This window comes from Ursus arctos, unplaced genomic scaffold (assembly GCF_023065955.2).
Source record: "Ursus arctos isolate Adak ecotype North America unplaced genomic scaffold, UrsArc2.0 scaffold_24, whole genome shotgun sequence".
Taxonomy (NCBI): Eukaryota; Metazoa; Chordata; class Mammalia; order Carnivora; family Ursidae; genus Ursus; species Ursus arctos.
The window spans coordinates 23,780,244-23,793,301 of NW_026622919.1; the positions used below are offsets into that span (position 1 = coordinate 23,780,244).

Consider the following 13,058-nt stretch of genomic DNA (forward strand, 5'->3'; position numbering starts at 1 on the left):
GCCGAAGGCAGACACCTAACTGACTGAGGTACCCAGGCGTCCCACCATTGCGTGGATATTTTAGAAGTTGGATGCATACTTCAACATTCTGGTCTTTCCCCTTGTAGGTGTTTCTAGGCTGTGAAGTGTCATGGTTCACAAAGGGATTGGTGTGATAAAACAAACAGAAATTAGCAGATTGCTTCCGTAGGCAAGAGGAAAATCCTGCCTAACTGGCCTCTTCTGTCTGCTGAGACACGTGGACATCGGGACCACCTGTGCTAGGGGACAGGAGCCCCTCAGGGAAACGAGTCTCACCATCTTCTGACCCAGGACTCAGGCTGCTCCCGCCGTTTCTGCCTGGTCCCCGAGTTCTGTACCTGGAATATGGGAACTGCTGGTGGGGTTAAGCGGCTTCACCCGACTTGAAGGGACAGGCTGCCACCAGCTGTTACGGATGACTGGCTCATGTCCTTATTTCTCACTGACTTATTCAATGGCATTGTGGCCTTTTCTTGTTTCTCAAATATGGTCCAACCAGAATAGCAGACTCATAGGATTAAAATTTTACCCAGTCCCCACAAAAGGACACACACAGTGCAGTTCGAACATTGTAGAACATATACTTACCTGATAAAAATTCAGCTGCTTAATATTTTATTGGTAATCTCCTACCAAACCATTGCTGTTCATGACTGCCTCCCAAACGCTCTTCTAGCTGGAACCAGGGTTCATAAATCAGAACCCGAAAGCTGAGACAGGTCTCATCGCGTGGTCCAATGTGAGTAAGAGGAGGTAAAAGCCTATTTTCCGCTTCTTCTTCTTTTTTTTTTTTTTATTTGACAGAGAGAGAGCCAGCGAGAGAGGGAACACAAGCAGGGGGAGTGGGAGGGGGAGAAGCAGGCTTCCCGTTGAGCAAGGAGCCCGATGCGGGGCTCGATCCCAGGAGCCTGGGATCATGAACTGAGCAGAAGGCAGACGCTTAACGACTGCGCCACCCAGGCGCCCCTGTATCCATCCTTTTCTGAATGCCATTTTAGAAAACGCAGATGTTACAGAAATATGTAACAAAGTAGTGAAAATTCCATATAAAATGTTTATATATACTCACATATTTTTGGGCTTTGGTTTATTCTATTTACCCAATTTGCTTATTCTGGGATCTGTGTCAGGCTTTTAATAACTGTAGCTTTCTAATAATTTTATTCTTTAGTAATAGTGTATACAACAGCTGTCCATCTTATTTATAATATTTTCTTTGCTATTCTCATGCTAGTTTCCATTACAGTCATTTTATTATTTTTATTTTTTTAAAGATTTTATTTACTTGACAGAGAGAGGGACAACGAGAAAGGGAGCACAAGCAGGGGGAGTGGGAGAAGGAGAAGCAGGCTCCCCAAGGAGCAGGGAGCCCGATGTGGGGTTCGATCCCAGGACCCTGGGATCATGACCTGAGATGAAGGCAGACGCTTAATGACTGAGCCACCCAGGCGTCCCTATAGTCATTTCAACAACAACAACAAAATCCTATTGTGGATTAATTGGTGTGGTTATTAGGTTGAATTTATAGATTAAGGTAGAGTCCAGTTACATCTCTGAAATACAGAGTTATTCTAGTTAAGAATAAGGAATTTATCTCCATTTATTCATATTTCCCTAATATCCTGGTAGTTTTCTTAATTCTTTATTTGTTCAATGACAAAATTAATTCTTGATCAGTGCAAAAAGTAAGAGAGAGTATAAGAATATATTGATATAAGAACACGTTGATAGAAAAATTCCTCGCTGTAATCCGATTCTTAGCATTGAGTATAATTAACGACTCGGTGTATGTCATATCAGATATTTTTTCCGTGACTACACACTAAAGAGACATGTAGTCTTGTATCCAATCCAAAAAAGTCTTAGTTTTTAAAAGGCTTTATACAATGTCTAGTCAGTAATTTGATTTAAAAAAATGCATTTCGGGGGCGCCTGGGTGGCACAGCGGTTAAGCGTCTGCCTTCGGCTCAGGGCGTGATCCCGGCGTTCTGGGATCGAGCCCCACGTCAGGCTCCTCCGCTATGAGCCTGCTTCTTCCTCTCCCACTCCCCCTGCTTGTGTTCCCTCTCTCGCTGGCTGTCTCTCTGTCAAATAAATAAATAAAATTTTAAAAAAAATAAAAATAAATAAAAAAATGCATTTCGTTATTCTTTTAGATATTTGAACTCTCACACTAGGGTTTGGCAAGCTGGGGAATATTTGACAAATTATTTTTCCCAAAGAACTGTTAACATACATTCCCAGACGACATAAATATATAATTGAACTAACAGCAATGTCTATAATTTTTTATAAACGGACTATGAAGTAATAAACAAAAACTGTCATAATAAAACAAATTATCAAGTATCCAAAAATTAGGTTACACACCTCAAAAGGCATATACAGGTATACTCTGATTTTTGCAAGTTCACGTAACACCACTTATACGGAAGACCTACATTAGTACTTGGTTTTGTTAACCGAAAGAAATCCAAAGAGGATTTTTGCATTTGTCAAAAAAGGTGAAAAGCAAAAATAGCGCTCCCGGTTTGTTTTGCAAGCCCTCTGTGTAGAGGTGGCAGGCACGCTAGCCGCCTCAGTGGCGCCACCAAGCACCTTTCCCGGGAACTACACTCAGCGTCTCAACATCAAGCCACCAGACCTTTGTGCCGTGTCTGCGAGCAACTGCATTATCTCCATTTATTTTGTGCATGCGTTAGCAAGACATTCCGAAGGTATCGGAAAAGCCCACGTGTGGTTCTTTTGGAGGTCTGGGAACAGTAAAAAATTTTCTATATAAATTCATGGTAATTGCTTCTTTGCTTTGCACTGTTTTGCCTTACAAAAGGTCTCATGCGATCGCTCTAGTTTCAAAGAGTGGGAGAAACCTGTCATATATTAAACTTAGGCTTAGTTCGTTGCTAGAAATTCGCTTCCTTTTTTTTTTTTTTAAGGAGAGGTTGGGAAGCAAAGGAAAAAATCGCTTTTCAAACAAAAAGTGCTGAACAACTGATTGGTATATAAAAATTATGAGATGTTCAGAAATTTTATGATTAAAATTCGTTTTAGTTTCAGTAACAAAGCATCACTGCCTTTTAAAAAATAGTTACTAAATTAGAGGATATATTCTACGTGTTCTGCACAAGACAATGGCAACCTTTTATTAAAAATATGAATAGCCCCGTCGTTCTTCTGCAGGCTCTGCCTGTTAAATTGCATACTATATGCAAACCTTCAATGAACTCTATGGCTTTTGTCTGAAGACTACGATTGTGCTTCCTTCCAAATGGAAGTTTTATTTTTTCTTTTTTTTTAAGATTTTATTTATTTGAGAGAAAGAGAGAGCAGGCACAAGCAGGAGGAGTGGCAGAAGGAGAAGGAGAAGCACACACCCCGCTGTGCAGGCAGCCTGACTGGGGGGTTGGGGGAGCTCCATCCCAGGACCCTGGGATCATGACCCGAGCCGAAGGCAAACGCCCAACTGACCAAATTACTCAGACGCCCCTAAAAAAAAAAAAAAAAGACAAGTGACAAATTGGGAAAAATAATATGTGCTACCTACATCACAGACAAAAGGAGAATGACTATCTCTATATGTCAACAGCTTCTAAGAATAGAGAAGAGAGACGCTGACATCCCTCGGGAAGGGCTGGAGCAGGAGGTTCTCACATTGTGGACCGTAGACCCCTGAGGGTCCTAGTGACCCTCCCAGGGAGTCTGCAAGGTCAGAACTATTTTCATAGGGGCGCCTGGGTGGCGCAGTCGTTAAGCGTCTGCCTTCGGCTCAGGGCGAGGTCCCAGAGTCCTGGGATGGAGCCCCACATCAGGCTCCTCTGCTGGGAGCCTGCTTCTTCCTCTCCCACTCCCCCTGCTTGTGTTCTCTCTCTCTCTCTGGCTGTCTCTCTTTGTGTCAAATAAATAAATAAAATCTTTAAAAAAAAACTATTTTCATAATTATATTAGGCAAAAGGCTTTGCCTTTTTCACCGTGTTGACATTTACACTGTTGACCCAGAGGCAGTTAGGGGCAAAGCTGCTGGCCCCTTAGCCTGAATTAAGGCAGTGGCACCAGACCAAACTCTGGTGGTTGTGTACTTTGCCGCCCACGCTCCTAGGAACCAAAAGCAGGCAGTGTACTTCAGGTATCTTTAATGAAATGACAAAAACTACTGATTTTTAAATATGTCTTTTTAAAAAGATTTAATTTTAATTTTTTATTTTGTTAAGATTTTATTCATTTATTTGACTGAGAGAGCGAGCGCGCAAGCAGGGGGAGCTGCAGGCAGAAGGAGAAGCAGGCTCCCCGCTGAGCAGGGAGCCCGATGTGGGGCTTGATCCTAGGACCCCGGGACCATGACCTGAGCTGAAGGCAGACGCCTCACCTGCTGAGCCCCCCAGGCGCCCCCAAAGATTTTATTTTTAAGTAATGTCTACACTCAACGTGGGGCTTAAACTCATGACCCAAAGATCAGGAGTCATATGCTCTACTGACTGGGCCAGCCAGGCACCCCTAAATACATCTTTTTGATGAAGTGTACCCATAAAAGCCGCCTGCTGTCTACCGAAGTACAGTGGTCATTGTCTCAAGAGAAAACATTTGTGCCATTTGAGCTGTGAGATGAACTAGCTGTTTTTTTCTTTGTTTTCAATGGAGAGCTTTTTAACTTAAAAGTATGGCTAATCGACCATGGTGTGCGGTAGATGTCTTCTCAACAAATGGACCAAGTGGTCCTGTGACCTCCCTCAGGAAAACAACGGGTAGTATGTATTGCCAAGTCTCAAGCTTTCAAAAAAATTAGAGCTTTGTACGTCTTCTGTCCCCTGCAACGAGCTTGACCGCTTCTCAGTCTGTAGAGATTCCCTGATGAGGTTGGCGTTGCTATGAATGACTGCGGACTTTTGACGTTGCATTCTGAGATGCAGTAACGTTGGGAAGACCAGCACAACTCAGGGCACCAATATTTTCCATATGACCAATGCATGATGCTATAAAATCATACATGGGCAAAAGATCCATGCAAAGTGCAGGATAGGCCAGTGGATTTGAATGTAACAGAGCACAAAAAAATCATTGATATGGTTTCGGGTTCCGCATCATGACTACTAACCTTTTAAGAAACGTCTGGGTTTTTGGTCTTGATGTTTGGTGTGGTGTCTAGCTAAATAGCCACAATTATCTGAAAAAGTAAAATATTTCTCCCTTTTCCAAAAACATATCTCTGCGAGCCCGTATTTCCTTCATATATTTTAACCGACAATGTAGAACATGGAACGCAGAAACAAATATGAGAGTTCATTTGTCTTCTGTTAAGCTAGACATTAAAGAGATATGCAAACATGTTAAAATGAAGCTATTCTTATCGTTACTTTTTGTTTTGAAAAATGTAGTTATTTTTCGCAAAAATATGTTACTCTTGTGAACACGTATGGGATTTATTATTCTGTTAAATGAATAAATACTTTAAAAGTTCCTCCAATTTACTTTCCAAAGTGGTAAACACTGATAGATGAAATCCACAAAAACAAGACTCTTTGGGTCCTCAGTAATTTTCAAAATTGTAAAGTGGGGGCACCTGGGTGGCTCAGTCGGTTGAGTGTCTGACTCTTGATTTCGGCTCAGGTCGTGACCTCAGGGTGGGGAGATGGAGCCCCAGTCGGACTCCACACTTAGCGTGGCGTCTGCTTGGGATTCTCTCTCTCCCTCTTCCTCTCCCTTTCCCCCCAACGTGCTCTCTCTCAATAAAATAAAATAAAAACTTTATTATTATTTTTTTTTAAGATTTTATTTATTTATTCGACAGAGATAGAGACAGCCAGCGAGAGAGGGAACACAAGCAGGGGGAGTGGGAGAGGAAGAAGCAGGCTCATAGCAGAGGAGCCTGACGTGGGGCTCGATCCCAGAACGCCGGGATCACGCCCTGAGCCGAAGGCAGACGCTTAACCGCTGTGCCACCCAGGCGCCCCCAAAATAAAAACTTTAAAAATAAAATAAAATAAAATTGTAAAGTGGCCCTGAGACCAAAAAGATTGAGAACCGCTGGCAATCATCATGAATGGCTGCTAAGATCCCAAAAATAGATGATGAGCTGAGCTATTCTGCACCCTGTCTCTTTAATGGAGGGGCACAGACCATCACCTAGGAAGTAGTTTTCTCAGAAAGTCAAGCCTGAATCTGACCGAGCCTCTCGATCTAACTACAAATTTATAGAAAATACTGGGGACAAAGGAACAGGACTCCGGGGGGCTGAAACCAGTGAAATTCAGATGTGGAAAACCCAAACTGTGTAGGATAAACAGTACAGTTTCTTCAATAAGTAAGTTGCAAGAAAAATTAAAGAGGCAGGGGAACCTATGTATTAAAAGGAACTTAGGATGCATATCAATCAATGTGTGGACCTTCTTGAGATCCTTATTTGATCCTTAAAAAAAAAAAAAAGACAATGGGGAGATTTAAACCTTGTGGACATTGGATAGTATTAAAGAATGATTGTTAATTGTTTGGCTGTGATAACAGTATTGTGTGGATGTGTGGCAGGGGTGATGTGTGTAGGAAAGTTTGTATTAGTCAAGCCTCAGTCAAGGAAACAGAACTACTATGAGTATTATAGAATAAAAAATTCATTATAGAAATTGATACACTTGTGGCATAAGCTGGGGAAGTAAAAGCTCAAAAACAGACCAGAGAAAAGTCATGAACCAGCCCAAGTGAATGAGTTGGAACTTAACAAGAATCCAGAAGCATCCATCTTCTGGAGGACAACCACAGAAAGTGTTGATGGAGGGGCGCCTGGGTGGCTCAGTTGTTAAGCGTCTGCCTTCAGCTCAGGGTGTGATCCTGGGATTCTGGGATCGAGCCCCGCATCAGGCTCCTCTGCTGGGAGCCTGCTTCTTCCTCTCCCACTCCCCCTGCTTGTGTTCCCTCTCTCGCTGGCTGTCTCTCTCTGTCAAATAAATAAATAAAATCTTAAAAAAAAAAAAAGAAAGAAAGTGTTAATGGAGATGGTTATGGAAGATCGTTCGTTCTTCGTGGCTGTTACTACTGTGAGCTCACAAAGGAAGTTCTGGTAGTGAGCTGGGGGTTGTTGGTCAGTAGGGCCCGTCACTGGGAAGGAGGGCTGGATGTGGAGTGGGAGGTGGGGAGAGCAGACCAAGTGGATGGAACTTGCCAGTGCCTCTGCTGTCCCCCAGTGTCTCTAACGAGGGACAGGGCAGGACGACCTTCCGAGCACAATACAGTTTCCCTGCTGCCCCCAAATTGAGTGCACATTTCTCTCGTGGCTGTCCCTCACCTGGCACCACACAGGGAAAGGAGTTCCTGGAAATGTGTTTCAGCTCAGTGACGTAGAGTACGAGGCTACCCCATTACCCTTCGGAACTATTTACAAGAATATTCACTGATGCAATCGTATGATGTCAAGATTTGCGTCGAAATGATTTGGGAAGTAAGGGGAATAGGGAGAAAGAGACAAATCCCTTTTGTCCATGAGCAGAAGGTGGGTGATGGGTACCTGGAGAGTCATTTGACTAGTCTCTTTATTTTCTGTATCTGCTTGGAATTTTTCTATAATTAAAAAGTTAATTAAAAAGGCACCTCTTGGGAGGCTCAGGCGGTCAAGCGTCAGACTTTGGTTTCAGCTCAGGTCATGATCTCAGGGTCGTGAGACGGAGCCCTGCGAAGGGCTCTGGGCTCAGTGGGGAGTCTGCTGGAGATTCTCACCCTCTGCGCCTCCCCCACTCTCTCTCTCTCAAATAAATACATTAAAATCTTTTTTAAAAGTGCACCTCTTGCATTTTTTCCCTTGAAGCATCATTAGACTCATGGATTTTATTTTTTTATTTTTTTTAAGATTTATTTATATATTTTAGAGAAAGAGAGTGACAGAGAATAAGCGAGAGGGGCAGAAGGAGAGGGAGAGAGAATCCCAAGCAGACCCCGCACTGAGCGTGCAGCCTGACACGGGGCTCAATCTGATGACCCTGAGATCACCATCTGAACGGAAACCAAGAGTCCGACGCTTAACCGACTAAGCCTCCCAGGCGCCCCAGATTTTATTTTGTTCAATGTGTTGTAGTTCTTTGCAGCCATTGTTCTTACAGATGCTTCAGTTGTCCCAAATATGGCTGGTAGAAGGCTTTAAACTGGCTCTTATTTCTTTGGACATGACTGTCGTCCTCTTAAATAGCTCCTGTCCTCTCCGGCATTACGGGTTGTCCTAAACTCACTTTACACTTCCCTTCCCCCAAACTGAGAATTGGCCAGTTCTCCAAGGCACTCTGGTTCCCTTTAGAGGGGAAGGCTAGTCAGAGGCCAAGATGCAGGTGTTAGTGTTAGATGTACCTGTGATTATCAGTGTGGGGTCATTTCTTCTGGGTCCTTTCTTAAATGAGGGATCTTTAACAAATGAAGGATAGATGTTGGATTTCATGAAATGCTTTTAAGATCATCTGTCAATATAATCATATTCTGAATTTTCACCTGGAGAAATTTATTGATAAATTGCGTAATATCGAATCATCCTTGCATGCCTAGAAAGAACTCCATTTGTTAATGATGAATGGTTCGTGTAACATACCATTGTGTCCTAGTTACTAATACGCAGTTAGCATATTTACATCACTATTCATAAGTACTTGTTTGTACTACTGCAAAGCTTTTTTTTTTAAATATAAACCAGGCTGGAATTGTTTACTTGTGAAACACAGATCTGAGACTTTGTTGAAAGGGCGAGTAGATAGGCCCTTGACAATTTCCTCAAAGACTTGCACAGGTGTGTTGAGGTCATTTGTGTTTTTCTAGAAAGTCGTCCCTTTCATTGGGGTGTTCAAGATCCAGGTTTCACTTTGTGTCTCTCACTTTCTATTCCCTTCTTCTCTTCTTGATTCAGGGGACCAGGATAACCTGATCTCATTTCTAATTCCTGGGGAAGAAATCGTGGTTGACTGGCCCAGCTCAGACAAGGTGTTCGCCCTCGGTCCAATGCACCATGGCCAAGGGAGTATCGTGTGATACAAGCTAGGATCTTAGGTGTTACCGGTGTGGGTCAGGAGAAAAGTCTTACAGAAAAGAGGTTATAAACTAGGCAGATATCACAAAAGCTGTCTACTCAGGGCTTAGATTTAGCAATTATTCTATTCTAGGTTTCTCTAATTCACCACTTTCTCCTTACATTGTTCTTAAGTTCCTCTTTCTGCTTTTCTTAGATTTGTTTCTTTGTCCTTTTTTCAAGCTTCTTACTTGATTGCTTAATTTATTATAATTTTATGTCTCGTAGTTAGAAATTGGTATTTAAAACTTCAGTTTTTCCTCTCAGGACAGTTTGAGTGTGTTACATGGTTCTGGAATGTAGTGTTTTTATTATCTTTACATTCTTGTTCTGATGTCCTTGATTCGAGGGTTGCTGTGGAAAGCTTCTCTAAAATTTCCATGCTGTTGGGGAAAGGGAGTTTTTCATTAGGTTACATTTGATTGCATGTCAGAGTACCTGGTCTGAACTATTTCTGCTTGATTACAGTTTTCTTTGCGTGGCCAGTTTTGTTAAGGGTTCTAAGAGCTCTTTAACAGAATATGAATTATATCATTTAGTTGCTTTATTGCTTTATATGTTTTTGAGACTTGATTTGTGAAGCACTGAGTTGTGAGTGTTAGGTGTTATATGTGAGAATGTTGGAATCTACGACTATCTTTGTATTTGTAATCCTTCTGCCCCCCCTTTTTTTTTGCTTTCTGTACTTAATTTTTTTTTTTTTAAAGTAGGCTCCACACCCAGCGTGGAGCCCAACACGGGGCTTGAACTCACTGAGATCAAGACCTGAGCTGAAATCAAGAGTCAGATGCTTAACCAACTCAGCCACCCAGGTGCCCTGCTTTCTGTCCTTTAATGCTATTATTTAGTAGATAAAGTTCATGACCACTACATCTGTTTTGTGGGTCATGTATTTGGTCATTGTAAGTGATCTTTTTTGTCCTATGTAATGCCTTTTTTTTTTTTTTTTGGCCTTGAATTCAACTTTGGGGACATAAATGTTGCAAACCTTATTTTCTTTTTTGTCCCCCTTGGGATGTTTTTGCCCATTCTTTGCTTTCTGATTTTTTTGAGTCTCTTTGTTGCAGCTTGATTCTTTACTCTTTTAAAATCAGAAATCATTTTTTTTTAAAGATTTTATTTATTTATTTGACAGAGATAGAGACAGCCAGTGAGAGAGGGAACACAAGCAGGGGGATTGGGGGAGGAAGAAGCAGGCTCATAGCGGAGGAGCCTGACGTGGGGCTCGATCCCATAACGCCCGGATCACGCCCTGAGCCGAAGGCAGACGCTTAACCGCTGTGCCACCCAGGCGCGCCGGAAATCATTTCTGGTAAGCAGTCTACGATATAAGGCTTCACTTACATTTTTCCTCAAGTTATTATCCCCACGTATTACGACACAATCAAGTCATTTATTATGCGATCAAGAAAAAGGATGTTGGGGCGCCTGGGTGGCATAGCGGTTAAGCGTCTGCCTTCGGCTCAGGGCGTGAACCCGGCGATCTGGGATCGAGCCCTACATCAGGCTTTTCTGCTATGAGCCTGCTTCTTCCTCTCCCACCCCCCCTGCTTGTGTTCCCTCTCTCGCTGGCTGTCTCTATCTCTGTTGAATAAATAAATAAAATCTTAAAAAAAAAAAAAAAGAAAGAAAAAGGATGTTAACGGGATTTGTTCTTTTGTGTTCCAACAGGTCTGACTTTCTGTGGCCCTCCAAGAGATCAATTTTCCTCTTAGGACTTGTCCCTGTTATTGGCGTTGTTGTATTTATGTTGGGAGGTGTGGAGTTCAGTAGCCCCTTTCCAGAGCTCCCTCGTTCTGCTCCAGCTGACCAGATGCTGAAGCTTCTACCCGAGGAACGTCTCAAGGACCTTTTTACCTTTGATGGAATCTGGTGAGATTCACATTATTCCTCGTTGGTCCGACGTCTCCCTTGCTCCTCCAGTGGTTTCCTGCGCCCATTTTATAGCCAGTTCCCTGCCTTCCCGAGTCTGTGCTTTTTGTTCAAGTGATCCAAACTGTGGGACCTGGAAAGGGTTTGTTCTGCACGGTGCACCCAGCGAAGTCCCCTAAAACTACGGAGGGCCTGTGTGGCTCAAACCGCAAGAAAGTTGCTGCTTTTTTGTCCCGCTGGCCTCCTCTTCTGGTGGGGCCCAGATGTCACTGGCATTCACATGACTCAAGTTTAAAGACATTTGGTGCAGGGAATAATTGCAGAGAGGGGGCTTTCTTGCCCTTCCCCAACCCCTCCCATCCCCTGTATCTCTGGGAGGGGCCGCTGCTGGGATTCCAGAATCTCCTCCCAAGTGGACAGGTGGGTACATGGAAAGGAGATTCTCAGGGTGAACCCCACACTGATGAGACCACAGGTTCTCTCTCACCCACCAGCCCACCCACCAGCTCCATGTTCACAGTCCTTTTCTGGTTTTAGGCTGTTCCCGAAAAACCAGTGCAAATGTGAACATCAGGAAAGCTACAACTTTCAGGATGCCTATGGCCAGAGAGAGCTCCCGGCAGTGAAAGCGAGGAGACGGGTTGAATTTGAGCACTTTCAGAGGAGGTAATAGAGACCGCGAGGGCTCTCGGATCCTGGGGTAGAGCAGAAGCTCTCTCTACTGTGTCCTGAGGGTGCGGGTCCCAAGAAAACAGGGAGGAACTCCTCTCTTGCCGGAGTCCCTGGGGAACTGTTAGGAATAAAGCAAGAAGAGAGAATGGAGGAAAATGGCCCATAAATGAAGATTTCTTAAACTTTGCACATCGAGAACATTTCATAGTAAGATCAGAGCAAAGGAATGAAAGCAGTCTGGGACATCCGTGTGGTGTTGGCACGACCTCCAGGCATGCAGGCCTTTACAGCAGGTGACTTTGCAGCAAGGGGCAGCTCTCATTCATTTATAGTTGAGAACATACTGCCCCCTGCTGTGTGCAGAGCCCAGAATTACACACTTGGGGCACATGGGCCAGGATTGTTGGTTGAAAAGAGCAGTGATGGATTCTGATGGGCTTATATAGAAAGGGTACTTGTGGGAAGGCTGTAGGATCCTCCCCCAAAACCATAGGTGATAGAATGACCAGGCTAAGAAATCAGGAACCAAGGGAGCACAGAAGGGCTGGGCAGGCCCACCTTCTTCCCTCCCCTCCCCTCCCCTCCCCCACCTCTCCCCCTCTCTCCCTCCCTCCCTCCCTCCCTCCCTCCCTTCCTTCTTCCCTTCCTTCCTTCCTCCTAGCAATCATTTATGAGTTATAGCAGAAGGCATGCTATAACAAAAAATAAAAATAAGAGCACCATGATTAGGCACTTGAACTCTGGAACAGTCTGGATGGCAAGTAACTTGACCTCCCAGTCCTCAAGTATCTTCATATGAAAAATTGTAATAAAGATACTTCTTTCATAGGCTCGTGAAGGCTTCGTGATGTGCATCGTATTAACAGACCAAGAGCTAGTAACTCATGAATGGGCCTGACATACACAAGCACTACAAACATCTCACCTACGGCCACTGTTGTGGTTTACTATTAATATCGCTGCTCTTACGGTTCTTCCAGGAGATACATAATTCATTAAGAGGCACATAACTCACTTATTAGATCGTTATAAGTGCTCTATGGAGACATAAAATAGTGTGGTAGAATGTTACTTGATGGCGTGAACTTTAATGGGATGATGGAGGAAGGTGACCTTGAACTCTGATTTGTATATCAAGTGGGAGTCGCCACCATCTCCTCTAAAGGAACATCTCAGAAGGAAGAGTTAATACAGGGCCCAGAGCCTTGGGCATGGGGGGCTTTCATGATGGCTGTTGGAGCCCTAGTAACTCAGGGGAGGGCTGGGGGGATGTGAGCCTGGAGCGAGGCCAGTCACGAAGGCCATGTAAGCCGGGAGATGGAGCGTGCATTTTTGCTGAGTAACGCAAATAATTGAACAATTATTTTAAAGATTTTATTTATTTGTTTGTTTGTTTATTTAGAGCATGAGTGGGGGAGGGGCAGAGGGAGATGGAGGGAGAGAATGTCAAGCAGACTCCACACTGAGT

At 43.6% G+C, this 13,058-nt stretch overlaps 1 protein-coding gene across 2 annotated transcripts in view; it reads left to right on the top strand.

The window, feature by feature from the left end:
• The window catches only part of B4GALNT2 (beta-1,4-N-acetyl-galactosaminyltransferase 2), a 43,962-nt gene that overhangs the window by 11,638 nt on the left and 19,266 nt on the right, over positions 1-13,058 (top strand). For both annotated transcript variants that reach the window (XM_057318223.1, XM_057318222.1), the window contains exons 2-3: positions 10,718-10,918; positions 11,456-11,584. In XM_057318223.1, the coding sequence (XP_057174206.1) occupies positions 10,718-10,918; positions 11,456-11,584 (330 nt within the window). The remainder of the gene's footprint in view (positions 1-10,717; positions 10,919-11,455; positions 11,585-13,058) is intronic.